This window comes from Ursus americanus, chromosome 31 (assembly GCF_024610735.1).
Source record: "Ursus americanus isolate L20-20 chromosome 31, mUrsAme1.1.p, whole genome shotgun sequence".
Lineage (NCBI taxonomy): Eukaryota > Metazoa > Chordata > Mammalia > Carnivora > Ursidae > Ursus > Ursus americanus.
Genome location: NC_142157.1, coordinates 16,775,916 through 16,801,961, shown reverse-complemented (window position 1 = coordinate 16,801,961; position 26,046 = coordinate 16,775,916). Strand labels below are relative to the sequence as shown.

The 26,046-nt window shown below is 37.8% G+C and overlaps 1 protein-coding gene across 10 annotated transcripts in view; it reads left to right on the top strand.

The window, feature by feature from the left end:
- Nucleotides 1–225: 225 nt before the first annotated feature.
- LOC123785366 (armadillo repeat-containing protein 3) overlaps nt 226–26,046 on the top strand; it is a 123,420-nt gene continuing 97,599 nt past the window's right edge. For 3 of the 10 annotated variants that reach the window (XR_006777627.2, XM_045787134.2, XM_045787111.2), the window contains exons 1-2: nt 226–324; nt 476–1,036. Coding sequence is in view for 4 of the 10 variants with exons in the window: in XM_045787134.2 (XP_045643090.2) it covers nt 941–1,036 (96 nt within the window). In the remaining 6 variants the exon portion in view is untranslated. Of the gene's footprint in view, nt 325–475; nt 1,037–6,807; nt 7,020–20,497; nt 20,616–26,046 lie in introns of those variants that run through there. The other 7 variants (XM_087857625.1, XM_087857623.1, XM_045787112.2 and 4 more) reach the window with 6 other exon arrangements.

The window sequence follows — 26,046 nt, the reverse complement described above, 5'->3', positions numbered from 1 at the left end:
CACTGTTATTAATTCACAATTTGGTTGAGTGTTAATTAAAATAAGTCAAGTATAATGCGGGTATATTTAACCCAAGTTTGCAAATCAAGGTAAATCATTGTTCTTTTTCCCAGAAGGGAAAATATTCTGTGCTCTTTCATTGGGAACTGATGTATAGGCATGAGGTATGAGTGTGTGAAGCCAGGATTTACAATAATTAACCTCACACTCAGCCTAGTGGCAGAGTTAGAGACACTAGGGCCATGCTGTCCAAGAGAATATAGTGTGAGCCACAGATGTTCTGTCTAATTTCCCAGTAGCCATATAACAAGCAAAAAGAAACAGGTGAGACTAATTTTAACAATATATATTTTTTAGCCCTATATATCTAAAATACATGAGTTCAACATATCATTGATATAAAATTATTAATAACATACTTTACCTGTTTTTCATACCATGTCTTTAAAATTTAGTGTGTATATCATCCTTACAGCACGTGTCAGTTTGGACTAGACACATTTCAAGGGGTCAATATCCACATGTGGCTACTGGATACCATATTCGACAACATAGCTCTGGGTAGATTCGCCATGGATTGGATGTCATCTGCTTATCAAGCTTTGGAAGATGAATTATGTTAATGGATTTTTAAAAATATGAACTTCTTTTGAAGTATAAAACAGAGAGATGCACAGATCATAAGTACAGTTGGGTGAGTTTTCATGGAAACATAGCTGTTGAACTAGAATCCATGAGATAGAATATTAACAGAACCACAGAAGTTCCCTCATGATCCCCTTGGATTTTCTTTTAATATCACAAATATCAAGACCTTGCTCTCCTCCTTCTCTTTCTAAGTGGATCTACTTATATAACCAAGAAGAAGATATTGCTGATGTGTTGAAAACCAGCCCTTTGGTGCTCAGGGCATTTTCATCGATGGCCATTAACCTGGATTATGGACCCTCCCCACAAATATGAAGAAACTCTCATGGGGATCACTGTAGGAAAGGAGGCTTGGGAACAAAGGACGTCTCTGACTACTTACAAAATTGTGCGTATCTGTATTTGTCCTGGCTTTCATTTAGTTTCAAATATAGAGTGATTTAGATTCAAATGCCTTCTTAATCAGCTTTCTTTCCTCACATGGTCATTAAATATAAGAGTAGGGTATGAGAGAGAAAATAGTTCTCAGTTATATCAACTTCCATGAAATATTGTACAGATGATAAACATTTTTGATCAGGCAAGGTTCTCTCTTGGCAGAAGAAGAACTGGGCGTACAACATATACTCTAGAAATATTTTGCATAATGAAGAGCATGAGAAGCAGGACAGGTAGCCAGCACTTTATGTATTTTTTTCTGAAAAAAATTTTTGGAAGGCTCTCCTGGAGGTTTATAGGTGTAAAATCTTTCTGGAGCCCGGTTGGGGTGGGGGAGGTGCACAGAAATGGTCAGAGTGAGGGTAAGTGTGAATGCAAGGAAACAAACATGGCCAAGCTAGAGACGAAATCACCCATCTCGCCTGCTCCTTTAGGAACCTGTGCCTGCCAGGGGAGAGCAGTGGTCTTACAGGGCATTCCTAGGCAGACAGCAGCCTCATCAACGCACAAATCAAAATGGCTCTCCCAGGAAATAGGACGTCTTGCTCCTGCTGTGAGCTTGATGGCTCTTTCTCTCTCCTTCTCTCCCTTTCTGGCTCATCCTTCTCAGGAGGGTGCCTTTCTTTGGAGGAAAAAGTGTCTGCGCTATTTTCAAGCACCTGACAAATGAAGGTCATCATGAGAGCTGGACGGCCACATAGCTATTTAAGTGGTTAAAGGCAGAAAATGATATTGGCTAAAACCCAGTCTTTCCATAGCTTAGTGACTATTTTGTCAGGCCTTCTTCTGAAGAGACTGAAATCATTTTATAATATTGGTGTGGAGGAAATGAGGCTGAGAGTTTCATGTTATATCACTTGGTCTGTGTCGTAGAATATGATTTAACCCTGGTGTATCTGAATGGGATGAAAAGCTGTATCATCATGGAGTCTCGGGCCTGGGAAATGGGCGGACAGCAGTGCACGACCCGTGGGTTAAAGGTCTTATTGCCCACGAGACTTCTGATCGAGTATCTCCAGGAGACTCTTTGAATAATAGCATTAGAACATTCAAGAATGAGGGGTGCCTGGATGACTCAGTTGGTGGCGCGTGAGACTTTTGATGGATCTTGAGAGTGTAGATTCAAGCCCCGTGTTAGGCGTAGAGATTACTTAAAAATAAAATCTTTTTTTAAAAAAAAGAACAGTCAAGAATGAAAAAGTTAGTAGAATCTGAATATTTACATGCAAAACAGATCCTCCTGTTCCCTAAAAAAGAAAACACAAAGCAAAAAAGTTATTCGAGGGGCACCTGGGTGGCTTAGTTGTTAAGTGTCTGCCTTTGGCTCAGGGCGTGATCCCAGGGTCCTGGGATCAAGCCCCACATCAGGCTTCCTGTTCCGCTGGGAAGCCTGCTTCTTCCTCTCCCACTCCCCTGCTTGTGTTCCCTCTCTCGCTGGCTGTCTCTCTCTGTGTCAAATAAATAAAATCCTTAAAAAAAAAAAGTTATTTGAAGTTATTATTTTTTTCAGCTTTATTGAGGCTTAACTTAATATAACACCGTAAGATATTTAAAATGTACAATGTGATGATTTGAAATAGTACAAAGTGTGACAGGATTCCCCCCATCTAGTTAATTAACACTTCTATTGCCTCACAGAAAAGTCAGTGCTAGTTATGTAGTTACTGCTTGTTTTTTAGCAAAGGGAGCAGAGATCTAGCTCTGGGAAGGCAGTTTTCTACAGCAGCAGGAGTTTGATCTCCAGATAACCCCCAGACAATGCCTAAAACCTACCCATTTCCATTACAGCCCTCCCTAACTTCCTGCTTGAGGAAGAAGGTGGAAAAGGAGGGAAAGATGGTGACCACATGTATTTACTTTCTCTGGCTCTTCCCCCTATCTTCTGCCCCAACCTAGTCTTTACTCCCTGATAAAGGTCTCAAGGGTTGATGTGTTTGAGCAGAGCATATAGCTAAAGTTGTACTAGAGTTTCTCTTTGTGCACATTCTCTCTTAGGTAAGTTTATCACTGTCATGAATTCAGGTACCTCCTACATACCAACAGATCTATATATACAGCATAGACCTTTCCTCTGAGCTCCAGACCCATAAATGGAGCTTCATAGTAGACGTCTCCAAGCACATGGTTTCTAGGTACATCAAATTCAGCACGTTCAATGGAGCTTGGGGTGTTTCCCTGACCAGTCCTCTTGCAGTAGTCTCTGCCTCAGTGAATGGCACCACCATGTCCCTAGTTGCCTGAGTCTGACACCTGAGAGTCATCCATGACCTGCATCGGTGCTCCAACTTCCAGTCAATCACCAAATCCTATTGAATCAGCTCCTGCATTATCTTAAATCTATCTACTTGCTTCCACCACTCCTAACTGTATTATCATCACCTTGAAACAGTTATCTAATACCAGTCATATCCCTGGAGTGGGCATAGGGTCTCTCCATGCATGTCAAGTAACTATTAAATGCACAAATGTAATTGTCACTGCTTAAAACCCTTCAAAGTCTTGCTTCCTGCTTCTCTAAGAATAAACTCCAAAATCTTTAATACCATGCACTGGGCTCTGCATGAGCAGGTAAATTTTCCCTCTCCCATCTCTGCTCACCTCGCTTTCTGCTGCCCAGCCATGGTGGCCTCTTCTAGTTTCTTCCAGTGTGATCTTCTACTTCTTGCCTTGGACTTTGCATGCACTAGTTGCTCTGCTTAAAATGCTCTTCTGCTTCTAGGAAGACTCTAGACTCCTAAGACTAACTCGGGGCCTACTGTTCCATGTTCTCACTATTTGAATGAGTAATTATTCTATATCTCTCTTCTCACTGGGGGTCATGAGACAAGAAGTGCCCAGTGTTAGTACATTGTCGGGTATACAATAGACACTCAATAAATGTTTGTTGAATGGATGAATGAAAGAAAAGTCACTCATCAGTCTCACTAGAACTGGAAGGAAATCACATAACAGAGGCACTAGGGAGATAAAGAACTGGGATATAGGCATCTAAGTGGTTCAAGTCATCCACGTCAACCTCCCACCTCGGTAGGCCAAATTCCAATCAGCCACTAAATCTAGCCCCTGCATATCTTAAATCTCTACTTCAACTTTGGGTGAAGGCACAGTCCTTTAAACTGCCAGGTCTGCCCAAGACTTCTGACACCACCCATAAGTTTGAGGGTTCCCAGGGCCACCCTTCATCAGGCTAATTGGGCACAAATTCACGGACTTCCTTTGGCTTGATCATTTGATAGGATGACTCAGAGAACTCGGGAGAGTACTATGTATATGATTACAATTTTCTTGTAGCAAAAGATACAAATCAGACCCAGCCAAAGGAAGAGATGCATAGGGCAGAATCTGGGACTGAGAAGACTCCAAACTTGAAGCTTCCATGTCCTCAATGATGCATTTCTCGCCCGGTTGTCTATGTGTGGCAGTACACACATGGAGTGTGGTCAACTAACAAGTTCACCTGAGCTTTGGTGTCGAGATTTTACTGAGGTTTCATTAAGCAGGCATGACTATTGAACATGGCTCACATTATGATTACCTCCTGGGAGGTAAGATAGGTAATAATGTGGCTCAAAGTCTTTAAAGTATGGTTAGTGCTCACTTTAAAATTATTGGTGTAGGCAGGACCCCTATACTGAGTTATCTCTTTGCATCGCCTCTCAGGTGCCCACCATGAGTCATCTAATTAGCAGAAACTATTAGGTGTGGTCTGAGGGCCCATTGTGAATAGTAACACATTTTTTATCGGAATTCTTCGGGAAATTCCAAGGGTACAAAGATTAACTCCCAGGAGCAGGGACAAAGGCCAAACCTCTCTTTGAGTAAAGTTAATTCATCACCATACAGCGTCTTGGAACTGGCAGTTTGGTGCCCAAGACAGACAGTCTGTGCTCCTTTCCTAACTGTATATGTAAGGCCAAAGACCAGATTAAGAGCAAATTGGGGCTTAGGGAGGTTTTAGTCTTCAAATACTGTTAGCACACTTTAATTTGGTTACTTTTGTCTTTGGTTGCTTAAACTTCATGGTATAATTTCCTCCTAATAATGCGTGTTGACAGGGAAAAATTAATATTCCCAGATGTACAAATGAGAGACGCCATTTTCAATGACCACTACAGTAGGGTAGGGCTTAGTCAAACCAAAGGTTACGATGTATTTCCTTACCTTTTCCTGGTGATTTGAAGTTTACAAAATGCTTTATATAACTTATCCCTTTGGTTGCTAGTCGTAGTGTAAAAAGAACATAAATAATTTGAAAATTGAGTGACAATTAACACAGCAAAAAGATTATTCAACTTAATTTACTTAAGAATTAAATTGTGCTAGAATTCATTTTTCTAGCACCCAGAAGCATCATTTACATAAGAATTGATATGCTAATTGAGATTCATTTAGGAACTCTGTTATGTGACAATGCTTTGTTAATGTAGTTAACATTTTATAAATTTGAAAGTTCAAAATTTGATAGACAATAGTTTTTTGAGAGTTTTTTTTTTCTGAAATCAAGCTTATGTTAGTGTGACATGGAAAAATTAAGGTAAAGTTGATAATTTTCTTCTCAGAAAGAAGCTATTTACCATTTAAGCAGAATATTTGTTCCCTTTCCCCCTAAATAGGTAGGAATTCTATCATGTGTCTTTTTCACAAATTCATACTGTCCAAACTAAGAAGGCTTAGCTATAATGATGACATTTTTCTAAGCCTTTTAAAACATGGTTCCAGATACTTTATTAAAAACAAAACAAAAAAACCTAACTGGGCCTGGCTGGCTCAGTCAGTAGAGCATGCGACTCTTGATCTTGGGGTCATGAGTTCGAGCCTCATGTTGGATGTAGAGATTACTTAAAAAAAAAAACAAAAACCCAACCTACTAAAGAATTCTGGTTCATGAGAGCAGATTGGGCTCAGACCAAAGCCTTATTCTATACCTTCCAAACCCTAGAAATCAGAGAAAATAAATAAAATAAACTGGTTAATCCCTGATTGTTTTGTGGGGGGTTAGTTGGAGAACAAAAACTATGAGATGCTTCTAAAATATGGAAAGCAGAGAAGTTCAAATCTTAAAAGTCATAGCTGGAAATGTAAGAGTAATTGCTATAAAAGAACTTTTATAAATTAATAGATGTATTGCAGTGTATCAGGGTAGTAGAGAAGCAGGACCAGTAGGGGGTGTATACGTGTGTGTGTGTGTGTGTGTGTGTGTGTGTATAAAACTCACACTATGCATATACTATATACACATATATACACGTGTATGTATAGTGTGTAAGTACTACATATATATTGTGTAAGTGTGTGTGTGTATATATATATATATACATATATATATTTATATATACACACACACAGAGTAAGTGGGTAAGCCAATTTCCTGAACAAATATTTTTGTACATAAGAAAATATAGTAATGTGTATATAATAGAGGGATACTATGTATAGGGACTGGTTATAGGGATTATATAGGGATAAATATATAGGGATATAGTTTACATATAATTATATATTACATGCAAATAATATAGTATATGTAATTATATGTTATAATTAATATATATAAGTAATTGTGGGAACTAAGGATTATAGAGGGATATACAAATACAGAGAATATCCTATATAATTGTATGAGGATATATATGTATATCCCTATATAATTGTGAGAGGTGGTTAAGCAGTTTCTGTGAAACTATTGCCTCTGCATTTGATACTGAAGCTTGAAATCTACAGGCCTAGCATTCAGGGTGGAGAGATCACGAGCAGGATGGAACTCACGAACACCAACTGAAACCCCTGGAGGAGAAACTGAAACCTGTGCCCATTCTTATTACGTCTGACGTTGGTGACAAAGGTATCCTGCAGAAGCTGGGCCCTATGTCATGGAGCTAAACATGCAAGCCTGGTTTGGGTGCCAGAGAAGTGGAAGGATGATCCAGACGAAGGTAAAACAATTGCAGGCCTAGCTGTAATTGCTTCCTGCATGTGGGATGCATTAGCAGGTCAGTAGCAACATGTGAGAGCGTTCTAACCAGAAACATACAAGAAAGGGAATTCTGGGAAATGTAGTTCAGCCTAGCCAAGTCGGCACATTACAAAGTCATCATATCTAGAAAGAAAAAAAAATATGTTCCAGAGGAAGAGGTGGAGCAAAGACATAGAAGGTGGTCAAGTTAAAAAATAAGTAAGTCCTGGGGATGTAATGTACAGCATGATTATTATAGTTAATAATATTGTATTGAATATTTGAAAGTTGCTAAGAGAGTAGATCTTAAAAGTTCTTATCACAAGAAAAAATTTGTAACTATGTGTGGTGATGGATGTTAACTAGATTTATTGTGGTGATCTTTTTGCAATATATACAAATATCAAATCATCATGTTGTACACCTGAAACTGATATAATGTTATATGTTGATTATATCTCAATTTTTTAAAAAGAAGGATGCAAGAAATACATCAGTGAAACATTAATTAATTAATTAATTTTTAAATGTTTTTTTATTATGTTAGTCACCATACAGTACATCCCTGGTTTTTGATGTACAGTTCGATGATTCATTAGTTGTGTATAACACCCAGTGCACCATGCGATACGTGCCCTCCTTACTACCCATCACCAGCCTATCCCATTCCCCCACCACCCTCCCCTCTGAAGCCCTCAGTTTGTTTCTCAGAGTCCATAGTCTCTCATGCTTCATTCCCCCTTCTGATTACCCCCCCTTTCTTTATCCTTTTCTTCACCTACCAATCTTCCTAGTTCTTATGTTCCATAGATGAGAGAAATCGTATGATAATTGTCTTTCTCTGCTTGACTTATTTCACTTAGCATTATGTCCTCCAGTGCCGTCCATGTTGCAGCAAATGTTGAGAACTCGTTCTTTCTGATAGCTGAGTAATATTCCATTGTATATATGGACCACAACTTCTTAAGCCAGTCATCTGTTGAAGGGCATCTCGGTTCCTTCCACGATTTAGCTATTGTGGACATTGCTGCTATGAACATTGGGGTGCATATGGCCCTTCTCTTCACTACGTCTGTATCTTTGGGATAAATACCCAGTAGTGCAATGGCTGGGTCATAGGGTAGCTCAATTTTTAACTTTTTAAGGGACCTCCACACTGTTTTCCAGAGTGGCTGTACCAACTTGCATTCCCACCAACAATGTAGGAGGGATCCCCTTTCTCCACATCCTTTCCAGCAATTGTTATTCCTTGCCTTGTCAATTTTTGCCATTCTAACTGGTGTAAGGTGGTATCTTAGTGTGGTTTTGATTTGGATTTCCCAGATGGCTAATGATGTTGAACATTTTTTCATGTGTCTGTTAGCCATTTGTATGTCATCATTGGAAAAGTGTCTGTTCATATCTTCTGCCCATTTTATGATTTGTTTATTTGTTTCTCACGTATTGAGTTTGAGAAGTTCTTTGTAGATCTTTGATACCAGTCTTTTATCTGTAGTATCATTTGCAAATATCTTCTCCCATTCCGTGGGCTGCCTCTTAGTTTTTTTGACTGTTTCCTTGGCTGCGCAGAAGCTTTTTATCTTGATGAAGTCCCACAAGTTCATTTTACCTTTTGTTTCTCTTGCCTTTGGAGATGTGTCATGAAAAAGGTTGCTTTGGCCAATGTCGTAGAGGTTGCTGCCTATGTTTTCCTCTATGATTCTGATGGATTGCTGTCTCACATCAAGGTCTTTCATCCATTTGGAGTTTATCTTTGTGTATGGTGTGAGAGAGTGGTCAAGTTTCATTCTTTTGCATATAGCTGTCCAGTTTTCCCAGCACCATTTATTGAAGAGACTGTCTTTTTCCCACCAGATGTTTTTTCCTGCTTTATCAAAGATTAGTTGCCCAAAGAGCCGAGGGTCCATTTCTGGGTTCTCTATTCTGTTCCATTGGTCTATGTGTCTGTTTTTGTGCCAGTACCATGCTGTCTTTGTGATCACAGCTTTGTAGTACAGCTCGAAATCTGGCATTGTGATGCCCCCAGCTTTGTTTTTCCTTTTCAACAGTTCCTTGGCAATTCGGGGCCTTTTCTGGTTCCATACAAATTTAAGGACTATTTGTTCCAGTTCTTTGAAAAATGTCATTGGTATTTTGATCGGGATAGCATTGAAAGTGTAGATTGCCCTGGGTAGCATGGACATTTTAACTATGTTAATTCTTCCGATCCATGAGCATGGAATATTTTTCCATCTTTTTGTGTCTTCTTCAATGTCTTTCAAGAGTGATTTATAGTTTCTAGAATATAGATCCTTTACGTCTCTGGTTAAGTTAATTCCAAGGTAACATATGGGTTTTGGTGTTATTGTAAATGGGATGGATTCCCTAATTTCTCTTTCTTCAGTCTCATTATTCGTGTGTAGAAATGCAACTGATTTCTGAGCATTGATTTTGTATCCCGCCACATTACTGAATTGCTCTATAACTTCTAATAGTTTGGGAGTGGATTCTTTTGGGTTTTCCATATAGAGTATCATGTCATCTGCGAAGAGAGACAGTTTGACTTCTTCTTTGCCGATTTGGATACCTTTTATCCCTTTTTGTTGTCTGATTGCTGTTGCAAGGACTTCTAGTACTATGTTGAATAATAGTGGTGAGAGTGGGCATCCTTGTCATGTTCCTGATCTTAAGGGAAAGGCTCCCAGCTTTTCCCCATTGAGAATGATATTTGCTGTAGGCTTTTCATAGATGGTTTTTATGAGATTGAGGAATGTACCCTCTATCCCTACACTCTGAAGGGTTTTAATCAGGAAAGGATGCTGTATTTTGTCAAATGCTTTTTCTGCATCTATTGAGAGAATCATATAATTTTTGAATTTTTTTTTCTGGATAAAATCTAAGACCCCGATCGATTTGCGAATGTTGGATCACCCTTGCATCCCAGGGATGAATCCCACTTGGTCATGATGGATAATCCTTTTAATGTACTGTTGGATTCTATTAGCCAGGATCTTGTTGAGGATTTTGGTGTCCATATTCATTAGGGAAATTGGTCTGTAATTCTCCTTTTTGATGGGGTCTTTGCCTGGTTTGGGGATCAAGGTAATATTGGCCTCATAGAATGAGTTTGGTAGCTTTCCTTCTGTTTCTATTTTTTGAAATAGCTTTAGGAAAATAGGTATTATTTCTTCTTTGAATGTTTGGTAGAATTCCCCAGGAAAACTGTCCGGGCCTGGAGTTTTGTTTTTTGGAAGGTTGTTTATCACTGTTTCAATCTCTTCATAATTAATTGGCCTGCAAACTGGCTATATTAATATTGTCTTCTGACTTGCATAGTTTCAAACAAGAAGGCTTGTCTCCTTTCTATATTTGTTCTTCTGTATATAATGTGCTTTTTATTTTCTGACTGCTTTTAAGATTTTCTCTTTGTCATAGGTTTTTGGCGATTTGATTACAATGTGTCTTGATGTATTTTTCTTTGTGTTAATCCAGATTAGGATTTATTAAGATTGTTGGATCTGGTGAATTTATACTTACCATCAAATTTGAGAAATTGTTGCCATTATTTCTTCAAATATGCTTCTGCTCCCTATCCTTTTAGGATTCCAATTACACATATGTAATCATGTCTCACAGATAATTAAGAATCTTTCATTATTTTTCCAGCCATTTTCCTCTCCATGTTTCATATTAGGGAGATTCTGTTTGTTGTGTTTTCAAGTTCACTGATGTTTTCTTCTGCAGAGTCCAACCAGCTGTTAAGTCCATCTGATAAATTTTCATTTCAGATTTTGTCTTTTGTAACACTAAAAGTTACTTTTATATGGTTTAATTTCTCTCATTATATTCATGTATTCCTTTCATTCCTTGACATATTTTTAATAGTGAGTTCATAGTCCTTTTCTACTAACTTTATTATGACTATCATTCTGAGTCTATTTATTTTTTATTATTTTTATATTAAGTAGACTCCATGTCCCCTGTGGGGCTTGAACTCACGACCCCGAGATCAAGAGTCACATGCTTTACCAACTAAGCCATCCAGGTGCCTGTGGGTCTATTTTTATTAACAGATTTCTTCCCCTGTATCTGAGTTACAGTATTCTGCTTTTTTTTTTTTTTTTTGCCTATCTAGTAATTTTTGTTGAATGCTGGACATTGTGAATATTATGTTGTTGGGTGTCTGGATTTTTATAAAAACTTCTTTTATTTTTTTATTTTTAAAGATTTATTTCTTTATTTGAGAGAGAGAGAGAGAGACAACATGAGTGGGGGAGGGGCAGAGGAAGCTGGAACGGGAGAGAAGCAGACTCCTCTCTGAGTACGGAGCCAATTTGGGACTCCATCTTATGACCCTGAGATCATGACCTGAACTGAAACAGAGAGTTGGCAGCTCAACCCACTAAGCCACCCAGCCATCCCTATGAAAACTTATTTTGAAGAATGTTGAATTTTGTTATGACTGGAAGGCAATTTATTTGTGGATCAGTTTGATCCTTTTGGTGCTTCTTTATAAACTTTGTTAAGGTGGACATACACTACCCTCAGCTTTAGACTACTCTAGCACTAAGTTTTAACACATCTGGGGTCTCCACTGAATGCTCCATGTTTTCAATATGGTCTCTCCATTCTAGCTAGTTAGAAAATCAAACATCTCCCAGCCCCAAGGGAGCTCTGGGAATTTTTCAGCTTAACAGCTCTTTTGCGAGACCTCATGGAGTTCTGCATTGCACATGGGCAATGTAGTATTCAGCCAAAAACTAAACAGAGCCTTGTGAAGATTTGCACGTTTCTTGAGCTCTTGTTCTGCACAGTTCCCATTTTCCCCAGCATTCTGCCCTGCAAATTCCATTCACCGAAGCATTCCCAAATTCCGATCCCAGTCTCTTCAGTTCAGGGAGAACACTGTGGTCTGCCTCGTTCCCCCTTATTGTGCTACAGTCTGGAAAATGCCTCTAGGCAGAAGCCAATAGTAATCATCAGTTTCACCTTATTTATTTCATTTCTTTCAAGTGTCACAGTCCTGACTGTTTTACAATGTCTGAAAACGGTTGTTTCAGATATTTTGTCCAATTTTCTGATTGTTTATGGCTAGCTCAATGCCAGCTATTCTGTCATGGTTGAAGGAAGAAGTCTGCATATTCTCTTGGCTAGTATCATAGAGCCAATGAATCACATGAAAAAGACTACCTCTGGACTTTTTAGATGCATGAGCCAATATGTTCCCATTTAATTTTAAGACAGTGTGAGTTGGGTCTTTCTGCTACCTACAACCAAAAATTGCATAGTAAGTGAAACACTATATAAAGATTGGAGTCACAGTCAAAAATTAAAATATTTATTTAATATTCTATTATTTTTCCTACGCTTTTTCTCAAATTGGTCTTTAGCAATACAAGCATTGTTCTTATTTTCTTAAGTTGCCTTCTATACATTATTTATGCCTTCTATACAATAAGTTATTGAGATACATCTGTATACATTTACCTAAGTATAATTCAGATGCTATGCTAGACACTAAGAGTTTAAAGGTAAAGTTCCTGCTCTCAAGAAACTAGCAGTCTATGGGGCGCCTGGGTGGCTCAGTCGTTAAGCGTCTGCCTTCGGCTCAGGGTGTGATCCAAGGGTTCTGGAATCGAGCCCCACATCAGGCTCCATGCTCTTCTGAGAGCCTGCTTCTTCCTCTCCCACTCCCCCTGCTTGTGTTCCCTCCCTCACTGGCTGTCTCTCTCTCTGTCAAATAAATAAATAAAATCTTTAAAAAAAAAAAAGAAGAGAAACTAACAGTCTACTACTGAGGGAAGTTTACATCTAAGCAAATAAGGATAATGCAGTTTGTTGTGCATTGAATTATGTTCCCCAAAAAGATATGTAGAAGTCCTAACCTCTGATACTTATGATGTCATTTTCTTTGGGAATAAGGTCTTTACAGAGATAATCAAGTTAAGATAAGGTCATACTGGATTAAAGTGGGCCCTACTCCAATGACTGGTATCCTAATAAAAAGGAGGAAATTTGAATAGAGACACAGAGAGGAAAAGGCTACATGAAGGCAGAAACACAGAGACAAACAGGGAGACGTCCACATCAAGATTGGAATGATGCATATACAAGCCAAGGAATGTTAAGTATTACCAGCAACCATCAGAAGCTAGGAAGCTGCAAAAAGAAAATCCTTCTCTAGAGCCTTCTGAAAGAGCATGGCCCTACGTACACCTTGATTTTTGACTTCTAGCTTTCAGATCTGTGAATGAATACCTTTCTCTTGTTTCAAGCCACCCCGTTTGTGAGACCTTGTTACAGTAGTTCTAGGAAATCAATACTCAGTTTTATACATACAACACTGGAAGTGCATGACGAGGAAGTGGCACAGAGGAAGGAATGAAGCGTTTCCAGAACTCATACATGCTGTGATGCATTTACTAGTGGTGAATAAAAGGATCTATTACTAGACACTGATCCAGATACTTTGTATCAGAAGCCAGAGGGGGAAGGAGGAGCAGAAAGATATTTGAAGAAATAACAGCCAAAATTTTTCCAAAATAGATGAAAACTATGAATTCACTTATCCAAGAGTCTCACATTTCAGTAGCTGAAAACAACAAAGATTTCTCGTGCACATGAAATTCAGCGTGTTTCTGGGAGACTCTGCAGGGTATTTTTCATCCAGGTGATGGCTTAGCAGGATCGTCCTCAGCTTTGAGCCAACATCACCCAATTCTCAGGACGGCTTCTAGTCAGTGATGAGCAAGGCAACGGATCAAAGGCTTAGTCATTTCTGCCCAAGGCAGAACTTCTCTGAAGCACAATCTCTGATCCAGGGTCCTGTCGCTTGGTGGTAGAGGCTACCCTGTCGGCACTGTGGTCTCACAGCTTCCCCTGCCCAGTCCTGCTTCCTCCCCTTTCCCTTTGTAACTTGTACTCCACAGTTCCACGTTTATACCCCTAACTCCACCACCACAGCTGCTTTCTGGAGCGTCCAACCTGTGACCCTCCCCCTCGCCCTCCACCCCACCAGCAGGGGAGGAATTTGGAAATCAGAGTAAAACAAATTGAGAAAGGTAACTTTCTCTGTTTGGCTCACGAAGAGATCTTTCGTATAAAATTGAGGGTACATTTTAAAGAAAATAGACCTAGGTAGGAGGCAAATGTTCTTTTAGCAGAGTAAGAGGTGTTATTTTGTAAGATATATGGCCTCAGTCACAGTAACAGGAGGACTAGGCTGTCTGTGGTCTCAGAAGAATTCTAATTCCCAGCTGAGTCAGTGGAAGCCAGCTGCAGCCTATCCCTGCGAAGAGAGAGAAGCCAAACTGTCTTGCTCAACACTCAAGGAGCCAGAGCCTCTTTTCCTTCTTTCACAGCCAGGCCACAGCTGGGCAAAGGAAAAGCCATCTACATCCAAGTGACATCTGTGTTGCAGATTTTGCAAGCCCAGAAAGAAGGGGATGAGGTTCTTTACCTTGGGGGGGGGGTCACCAACATTCCCCAAAACTGGTGCTGTACAGGGATCTTGGTCAGCGAAATCCCAGCCCACGGTGGGCTGGTGCTGTGCTGCTTAGGGAAGCTTCCTGGAAAACTTGAGTAATAACCTTTTTATTTCTAATTTTTGCAAAGGCTGCCTTTACCTCCATGTCAGTTTAATGGGATTTTAATCTCGGAGAAGAGGCACAGCAAAGTTTAAGAAGGAGGGGTTTTCGATCACTTGGCAATTCACTGAGTTTTTGTACCGTCAGGAAGGACAGCTAGTCAACCTAGATTTCTCTTCACGATCCCTCCCCAAAAACGGTTGCGAGGGACATCCTGTGTGGAATGTTGATAAAGACGTATCAACATACTGTTAACAAAGACATCTATCTGTGTAGAAATTCCTAGATGCAAATTGGTCTATTTTAATTTTCTCAGTAGTTGGCTCATACTATAAAGTGGTTTCCCGAAGTCGGCAGCCTAAAACCCAAAATGCTTTACACAAATGTCGTGGGCAGAAGTTCCCTTTCTACCTCCCAGCTTTATCTCCTGTCCCTTCACACTGGCTCTGTCAGCTTATGTCCTGGTAACTTCCTGCAGTCTGCAAAACGTATTTTGTTAATATTATTTTCTCTATCTGAAATGAGATCCGCCCATTGTTTCTCTGGCTAAAACATAATCATTTCTTGAAATTCAGCTTGTCTCGCCCACTTTTTGGAGTTGTCCTGTACTCTTCTTCCTTCTCTCCTGAACTTGGCAAGGTCATCTGTTGCTCTCCTCTGATACAAATATTCTAATTACTATATTCTTTACTATATGTTCCTGAGGAAGAGGGCCTTATATTTAGTTCATGAAATACATGACAGGCCAATTTTTGGAAAGAAGAGTGAGATAGAAATTTAGGTAATCAAATGTAATTTTCCAATAGATTCTTCCTGGTATTACCACAGTTTTGCTTCTGAAACTATTAGTCTAATTAAAGACTAATTTTCTAGTTCCAGAGATGGAGTATGAGTCAAACACAAGTGAGTTCTGTTGTCTCTTCCCTGCCTCCTGAGATGCAGAGAGAAAAACAAGAAAGATCTTTGTTGACCTGGGAGTTTGGTGTTGAGGTTTCTTACCATTTCAGATAGGGTGAGTGCCCTGTCAGCAAAGAGGTGGGGACAGATTAGTTTCTGAAATGCTTGGGTTTCTAAGGAACTAAATTCTTTTTCCACTGGTTGGAGCTGGAGAACAGGGGCTTTGGTGGTCTCAGCAGTGGTGGAATGGGCTGGCTCTTCATCCTGTCACCTCGGACTGTCCCATAGCTGGGGACCATGCACTCTGGCTTACAGAGCAACTGGATACACCTGGCTTTTGTAAGCCTGATAGGGCATCCTGGGTATGGGCTGCCCAGATCCAAATTTCTTCCTCCTCCTCCTTTCCTTCTTCTTTTTGCTTTAATTCTCTATTTATAAATGATCTTGTTTATCTTTAAACAGGCAGTGTAATCCCATGTTACACAAAAGGTATCAAACGTTATACCACTGAGAATAAGTCTCCTTCCCACCCTGGCTCTCTGACTCTCTAGCCATTCAGTTCTGCCCCAGATGTGACACTTGTCACCAGCTTGTGTGTCTTCCAGAGTTTTTTCTTGCCAAAGAATAGAATAATATTCATGGTGGTTTGCACCCTACTTAGTCATTTAATATCTTTTTGATATTATTCCAAGTCAATACATATATGTCATTCTCTTTTTTTAACAACTGCGTATTATTTCATTGGTAAATAAACTCTCATTTATTTCATTAGTCCCTTCTTAAGGGACATTTATGTTGATTTCATTCCCTTGTATGCAATGCTACAATGAATATCTTTTCAGCTTTATTGAAGCATAATTGACAAACAAGATTGTGATATATTAAAAGTATACAGTGTGATTATTTTATATTTGTATACATTGTGAACGGATTCTCACCTAGTTAACACATCCATTGCCTCTCATATTTACCTTTGTGTGTGTGTATGTACACTTAAGTTCTACTCTCTTAGCAAATTCCTACTCTACGGTACAGTTGTATTAGCTGTAGTCACCATGTTGTACATTAGATCGTCAGATCTTATTCATTTGGAGGTTTGTACCCTTTTATCAATTTCTCTTCCCCAACTTCTCTTTTTCTCTTCTCTTCTTTTATCAACTTCTATTTCCCCTAATATCCAGCCCGTGGCAACCACTTTTCTACCCCTTCTATCTATGAGTTTGACTTTTTATTTATTATTTTTTAATTAATTTTTTAAAGTAATCTCTATACCCAATGTGGGCCTTGAACTCATGTCCCTGAGATCAAGAGTCTCATGCTCTTCTGACTGAGCTAGCCAGTACCCCTCTGAGTTTGACTTTTTAAGAAATTCCACAATATAAATGATACCATACAGTATTTGTCTTTCTCTATGTGGCTTATTTCACTTAGCATAGTGTCCTCCAGTTTCATTCATGGTGTGGTAAATGGCAGGATTATTGTGGGTTTTTTTAAGGCTAAATAATATTCCGTTGTGTATGCATGTGTATCACATTTTCTTTGTCCATTCATCTGTCAACGCTTAGGTTGTTCCCATATCTTGGCTATTGTGAATAATGCTATAATGAACATGGAAGTACAAATATCTCTTTGAGATAATGATTTCATTTCCTTTGGATAAATACCCAGAAGTTGGATTGCTGGGTCATATGGTAGCTATATTTTTAATCTTTCGATGAACCTCCATACTGTTTTCCATGGTACCTGTACCAGTTTACATTCCCACCAAGTGTACAAGGGTTCCTGTTTCTCCGAATCCTCTCCAGCATTTTTTATCTCTTGTTTTATTGATAATAGATGTCCTAACAGGTATGAGGTGATATCTCATTGTGGTTTTGACTTGCATTTCCTTGATGATGAGTGATGTTGAGCACCTTTTTATGTACCTGTTGGCTGTTTGTGTGTCTTCTTTGGAAAAATGTCTATTCAGGTATTTTGCCCATTTTTAAATAGAGTTATTTTTATTAATTGATTGATTGATTGATTGATTGCTATTAAGGTGTATGAATTCCTTGTATATTTTGGATATTTACCCCTTAATGGATATTTGATTTGCCAATATTTTCTATCATTCTGTAGATTGCTTTTCCAGTTTGTTGGTGGTTTGTTTTGCTGTGCAGAAGCTTTTTAGTTTGATGTGGTTTCACTTCTTTATTTTTGTTTTTGTTATGTTTCTTTTTGGTGTCAAATCTAAAAAATCATTGCCAAGACCAATGTCAAGAAGCTTACACCCTGTGTTTTCTTCTGAGAGTTTCAGGTCATACATTCAAGACTTAATCCATTTTGAGTTGATTTTTGTGTATGGTGCATTGTATATCTAGTTTTCCCAACACCATTTATTAAAGAGATCGTCCTTAACCTATTGTATATTCTTGGCACTGTTGTCAAAACTTAATTGGCCATAAATATATGCATGAGTTTATTTCTGGGCTCTTCATTCTATTTCATTGATCTATTTGTTTTTATGCCGATACCATACCATTTTGATTACTTTAACTTTATAATATAGTTACAGGTTCTATAACTTTAAAATATAATTTGAAGTCACGAAGTGTGATGCCTCCAGCTTTGCTCTTCTTTCTCAAAATTGCTTTGGCTATTTGGGGTCTTTTGCAGTTCCATAAGAATTTTAGGATTGGTTATTCTATTTATGTGAAAAATGTCATTGGAATTTTAATAGGGATTGCAGTGAATCTGTGGATTGCTTTGGGTAGTATGGATACTTTAATAATAATTTTTCCAATTCATGAACATGGAGTATCTTTCCATTTATTTGTGTCTTTTTCAATTTCTTTCATAGTTTTGTAGTTTTCAGTGTACACATCTTTCAATTCCTTGGTTAAATTTATTTCTAAGTATTTTCTTCTTTTTGAAACTACTGTAAATGGGATTGTTTTCTTAATTTCTCTTTCTGGTAGTTCATTGTTAGTGTATAGAAACACACCTAATTTTTGTATATTGATTTTGTACCCTGAAACTTTACTGAATTTATTTGTTTTAATAGTTTTTGGTGGAGTCTTTAGAGTTTTCTACATATAACACATCATCTGTGAACAGAGACAATTTTACTTCTTCCTTTTTAATTTGTATGCCGTTTCCTTCTTTCTGTCTTGGCCTAATTGTTCTGTCTAGTAATGTTGCTTGTACTGCACGATAGTGCTCTATAAAGTAGTTTTGGCCATCAAATAATTTTCTCAATAGTCACAATACTGGCAAATCCATATTCAAACTTAATTATGTATGTAAATATTTGAATCAGTTACATATCTCCAAAACACTACACATTTTACTTGAGTCATGAGGCAAATTGTCATGGAATTGGAATCCAGTAGCCTTGCTTTTAAGGCCAAAGTAACAAATGACAGCTGCTTATTTTAGCAGATATAGATCATTTTCTTGATTTTGGCTTTTAAGATGAGTTTTATCTTGATTGAAGCTACTCGAAGGACAGCCTTAGAACCTTCAAATCATAAAATGTAGTATTCAGAACTAGTGGCTGGTAGAACTTCTGGTATGATCTGCTATTTTTTATTCCAGTGAACCAGTTAATTAAAAATTTTATAGTTAGAGAAAAGAAATTGCAAATAATTCTCATCACAGAAACTGTCACATTCTATAACAACATTCTTTTGAATAAGTATAAAGCGTACTAACTTTCTTTTTTTTAAAGATTTATTTATTTATTTGAGAGAGAGGGAGAGTGCGAGCGCGCATGCACATGGGGGGAGGGGCAGAGAGAGAGGGAGAGAGAGAATCCTAAGCAGACTCCTTACGAGTGCAGACCCAACACAGGGCTCAATCACATGACCCTGAGATCACGACCTTTGCCAAAACCAAGAGTCAGATGCTCAACCAGTTGAGCTACCTAGGCACCCCAAGCATAGCAACTTTCTATTTGAATTAATTAATTTCTAATTAGTAATGCCAACCTTAGAATGATAGCTTTGAACTATTTATTAAGATGTTCAAAAATGTAATGAACATGAGCCAAAATTGCAAGATCTACATGAAATACAATGTATGTGGTCAATATTAATGGATTAAAAGAAAAAAGTCACTAGTGTTTAATTCCTGTTACAATTTGAATGCTAAGTAAGAGCAGTAGAATAATATTGGTTTATACTTAGTTTCTCAAGTGTAAGGACCAAGTAGTATGTTATGACTGCAATGAAAACAAATTGCATAATAAGTGGATTATATGTAGAACTACATTTTCTTTTCTGCAAGGTAGGAATGTGCTTATAAGAGACAGATACTAACTTTGAAATAAAGAATGCACCCTATTTTGAATGGAAGGAAACTAAATCTCTCTATTTTGATATTATTTTCTTTTTGGATTTTTTCCTTCTTTTAATATATATCAGCTCCATGGTGAAAAATTAAATTAGATTAATGTGATAGAGAAAATCATTTGTATTTACGAGTTTGTTTTGTAGCTTAATCTTTGTGTGAGTTTGGTCTCAGTCTTCCATTAAATAAAGATTTCAGACTATTTTATCCCTCTTTAATTTTTTGATTCTTATAGAAGAGTCATATTTAAAATAAGCCCTACACCCACAATCAACTGTTCAAAAAATCATTAGCTCCTTCAGGGTGTCCTAAAGTTGGGGGTTTAGTCAAAATTAAAGATACACTTTAGTTAATGCTGATCTTTTGTGAATTATAATTTTCTTAAATTTATAAAATTTCACTTACAGTAATACTCTGAAACTAAAAATTATTTCCTTAAATATTTAATAATTAAGATGTTCACTGGTAGATATATCTATCCAGTATAATTTTAAAAAGTACTAACAAACAATGGGGATCTTTCCCCTCTACTTATTTCAAACATACTATAGTTTGTTATTATCATCTTTTGCTTATTTCTATTGTTCAAGAACTTAGGTCAAATTTTAGTTAATTTTAAGCAAGAATTTTCATTTTTTTAAAAATGTTTTATTTATTTATTTGTCAGAGAGAGAGAGCACAAACAGAGGGAGCAGCAGGCAGAGGGAGAAACAGACTCCCTGCTGAGCAAGGAGCTAGATGTGGGACTTGATCCGAGGACCCTGGGATCATGACCTGAGCCAAAGGCAAGTACTTAACTGACTGAGCCACCCAGCTGTCCCAATTTTCATTTGTTTTTAAGACTTGTTTTATTTGGCATTTCTTGAAATAAGTGATGGAAAATAATTTGGAAATGAAAGATTGATAATTCTGTCCTAAATTAGGCACAACTCCCCAATAATTTGTAGAAACTAAACTAACTATATCTAAAATATGTTGCCTTGGAACCAGATCCATGTGGGATGGCCCAGCCCTTCAAATAAGGAGGCCCAAAGGATCCTCCAGAGTCAGGATGACAGGATGATAGTCATCACCTGCCACTGGAAAAGCTTGTGCTCAGACTCCTTTTCTAGCAGGAATCATTTATCAGTCATGATCCAACCAAAATCTTTGGCCCATTTTGGTTAAGAAAGCCAATGTGAGATCTGACCTGGGATCCTGGCCTCAATAGTACCATGTGCTGTTGGATTACCTTAGCACTCACCCTAACAGGCAAAGAGAAGAGCTCAGAGAACCATTCTTTCTACCACCGACACACTGGTTTTCTTGGGGAGTCCCATTTTATTCAATAGACTTTAGTTTGGTGCTTCTGATCTGGGTTGTATGTTTGATCAACCCACTTATTTTCAGTGCAAGGGGTCCTTAAACTGGGATTGTTAAATAGACAAAGTTGTTCATCTTCTTCTTCTTTTCTTTTTTTAAACAAGCTGAATGCCAGAGGCCAAACTAGGAGAATCTTCATGTCAAGGGGTTGCTGAGACCACAGTTTCTACTTTTCATCCACAAGCATAAGTTCCACATTTCATGTAGATAGCAGACAGGTGGTAGAAGTCATTCTAAGACATCCTTCACAGCATGAGATGTCATCTCAAAGGGATACATTGTCTGAGACACCTGTTATGAGTCTTTTTCTTTAAGTTGGATGCATCCTATTTTCTCCTCAACCCACAACCTCTAGCAAACAAGCTGATATTTCCATAGCACAATTTACAGAAACGGAGTTCAGAGTCAAAGGAATTTAAAATCAAGACTAAGAGCTAAATGACTGCTACTTACGGACCCAGTCCACTAAGTTAGGCTGATTTAAAGGCCTGGGGTCAAGTACACAATGAGTATTGCTTATTTGGAAACTCTATCTCTCAGGCTTTTAAATGATCTTTTTTTATAGTGTGGCTGACTTTCATGGGAGGGGATCTCACTTTCGCAGTGGGTACTCAGTGATATTACCCTTTTGAATAGTCAACAGGGCTCCCCACTGATTCATGACCATTTGCCGAACAGTGTCAGTCTCTGGGGCCCTTGATTTTTTTTCTCCCCTGGTACAACAAGACAAATGCACTGAAACTGTGCCAAGGTTTTGCTTCAACCATAGCATGAGATAAAGAGGATTTACAGGCAGAGAACCCTCTTGAACAGCAGCCAAAAAAGCAGATAACTTTTAAATAACACAGTGTGGTGGAAGAAACTGCCCTGTGGCAATCTCCTTTTGAGAAAAATAGCAACTATTTACAGTACATGTTGGCAAACTGTGGATGCTTAGGCTCTAGGAAAGGTGGAAGGTTACCATACTGTTGATGGTTTTTCTTACATGGCTAACACTGAATTGAATGTTACAGACAGAAGTTACATTTTTATTACTTATCTTCAACCAAGTTCAGTTGATTTACAACAATCGGCCATATGACTAATTCAATTTGAATGGAAATGAGTTCAAAGAATACATTAAAAGAAACATACGATGATAAATTATCTAAATTATACAAATGTACCCCCTCACTTTAACAAATTTAGATTTGTAAAGTAGATAAATAATAGATAATTGCCTTCTTTTATTGAAGGGCTCTTTTCTTTTTCAGTATAAGATGATTCATCTCTAGATTTCTCTAAATAGTGAACTCTCTTAATGTTCTGAAAGTATAATTAGATTCCAAAAGTCCTTTTCAAAAACATGTTTTCTGGAACACATCTACTGCATCAGATGAAGGTTGTTATGCTAAGACTCTCAAGTTGTTAACATGGAGAGTTGATAGTATCATGTCCTTTGGTTAGAATCCAACACCATGGTACTTACGGGTAGTGCCTGTGGGTGATAATACCTAAGGACATTGATTTTTTTTTTTTTTTTTGAGAGAGAGATGGAGCACGTGCATTTGGGGTGGGGTTAGGGAAGGGGTAGGGGCAGAGGGAAAGGGAGAGAGAGAATCCCAAGCAGGCTCCATCCCCAGCGGGTGAACCCAGTGCTGGGCTCGATCCCACAACCCCTAGATCAGGACCTGAGCCGAAATCAACTGGACACTCAACCACCTGAGCCACCCAGGTGCCCCCTATGGACACTGATTTTTAAACATATATAATATGAAGGGGCAAAATGTCTTCTAGCCATGGAAATAACTATGTAGACTGTAACAAAGTCCAGGGAAGAAAGATGCTGGGTCCGAGATGAGTAATAATCCAGTTTATGGTTTTTCTTACATGTCTGTGGTAGGGTAGGAAAATCCATTAGATTTCTCAACTCCTTTAGCCCTAGTACACATTCACCCTCAATGTTCTGATAGCTAGTTTGTTGTTCAAGTACCTTAAGACCATGAAAGGAAGTACACCGATTTGGAGGAAGTGGGAATAGCTTTCATTATAAATTGTCTAATAGACAAATTTGTTGATCTCTGCATGTGTGGACAATGGCAAATTACTAGAACTGGACTGTTAAAAACAAAGTCCTAGAGATTCAACCCAGAACTTCTGTTGGCTAGCAAGACTTTAGATTAGTGGTTCTCAAACTTTTCCACATCATGGCACATACAGAAAATGATAATATTTGTAAGTCCTCCTGGTGAACTTTGAGGGAGTCAATACAGGGCTTCATGAAAAAAAATACATTTCCTTTATATTACATATTTATGAGAAAGAAAATAAAAGTAGAGATACATCGAATATTGAGTTTGTAAAAAATTTTACAAATAAATTGGACTCATGTTTATATTTATATTTATTTATTTTTTGCCACACATTTTTTTTTAAAGATTTTATTTATTTATTCGACAGAGATAGAGACAGCCAGCGAGAGAGGGCAAGCAGGGGGAGTGGGAGAGGAAGAAGCAGGCTCATGGCGGAGGAGCCTGATGTGGGGCTCGATCCCGTAACGCTGGGATCACGCCCTGAGCCGAAGGCAGACGCTTAACCGCTGTGCCACCCAGGAGCCCCTTGCCACACATTTTTAAATGAAAAAGTTGAGTTTGCTTCTGTGGATATTTTACACACACACACACACACACACACACACACACACCCCTGATTTGCAGCTCAAAACTGTTCCATGTAATTCCTAATCAGAACCTTTCATATTCTTCATATCCCCTTGGTCAGAGATTATGTTTATACAGGCAGAGGTAGAAAATAGCAGATTATCACTTTTTCTTCAATGACCGAAAACCGTTTTCTTGCCCTTTATCAGATAATTTGATCTTTGATCTTTTAAAATCTTATTTCACAGACTTACTATTTTTAAGCATGAAAAGTTCCTTATCTTTGACAAATGCAACATTGAAATGTTTTGTGATAATGAATTGATTTTGAATCCTTTAAAATGTTTTCATACTATTTCAAAGTTTTCATGAAGTTTTTCTTCCAACATAAAGACATTGCTCTACTGCTTTTACTAATACTTTAGTGTTCAAATTCTAACAGTTACTGAACATTAGGAGTGATTTTTTTTCATTGAATCCATTAATATTGACACTGCACGTTCATATATCTGATGGGGTTCTCCCAATCTTGGATCAAGTTTTTAAGATGCTCAAAAAAGTTAGTTAACACATTTTCAAAGAAGATGTATTTATTTATCTGAGAGAGAGAGTGTGTGCATGTGAGCAGGGGAAGGGACAGAGGGAGAAGATTACCTGAAGAGTGCGAAGGCAGGACTCAATCCCAGGACCCTGAGATCGTGCCCTGAGCTGAAACCAAGAGTGGCTGCTTAACCAACTGAGCCACCCACGCACCCTTAGTTAACACAGTTTTTTTTAAATCCAATAAACTAACCTTTCTATCTGCAAAGTAAGAATCATTTATACCCACACTTAGAATTTCAATTCCTCTTTTAGCTCAGAAACTCTTGAGAAAATTTTCATTGGTCATCCTCTTTGGTATGAACTGGTAGTATATTTTTCTGATCTTAATTCTTTGCATGAAATTCTAAATAAGTATGACTACGGTGGCTTGGATTTACCATTTTGAGAATATCATTCAATGTGGAAAACAGGTCCATGGGAAATTTTTACACCAACATTTCTCTGTAATTAAAACAGTGAGTTCTTTCATTTACAGGGTTTTGGGAACCAACTATTGATGTACATCCTTTAACTTAGAATTAAAGCACCAATACACGTATCTAAGCATTTTACCTAATATATATAATTTGTTTCAACATATTCATTTAGCACTTTAAATACCTTATCTCAAGAACTTCGTTTTGGGACCTTTTTGCAGAACAAATAATGTTTTTTTGAAGCATTTCTCTTTAGGTAGTCTAACTAGATTTATTAACTGGGTATACTTTGTAATGCCTGTAGTTTGATAATTACTTTTGATTTCTAGATTAGTGTTATCTCTCTGGAAACTCACATGTCATAAATGCATCTACTTGTGGTACTGCTCAAAAATGACATCTTTTCCATGCTCTTACTTTGCTGGCCCCAAACACAAGCAATTTTAACATAGACTGTTAAGTTGAGTGATTCTATAATTACGTATGCGAGTTGGTTTTTGCTATGAAATTGAACTTCATCTCATACAGGTGTAAGTGATTTCATAAAAAATGTATTCTTTTTAAAGTTTTAAGATTGCAGATGCTTTAAGAAGTTCAAATCTTTTTCTCTTTTAAGATATAAGTTTTGTGGAGGGGAGCTGCCTGATTTGCTAGGCACTGTTGCTTCACTTGATAACTATTCGATGACCAAAAAAAAAAAGGCTGAGGATTAAAAGAATTACTGGAGAGCATAGATGTGAATTTGAGATAATCCTCATTATTCTGCATGATTTAAGCTTTCTGATTCCTTGGCTTTCTTGGTTGCCCACTTTTGCCCCCACATTTATTGAGATATATTTATTTATATATTTATTATATATAAATATTTACATACTGATATATATTTACGTATTTATTAATATATTAATATATTTATTTTGCTCCCAGATTTCTTGAGATGTAATTGACATACAACATTGTATAAGTTTAAAGTGTACAATGTGATGATTTGATACACATACATATTGTAAAATGATTACCACAATAAGGTTAGTTAACATATCCTTCACCTCACATAATTACCATTTATTGTTGTTGTGGTGGTGGTGAGAATATCAAAGCTTTACCCTCATAACAACTTTTAAGTATATAATACAGTTATTGTTAGCTACAGTCACCGTGCTCTATCTTAGATCCATGGAGCTTATTCATCTTAT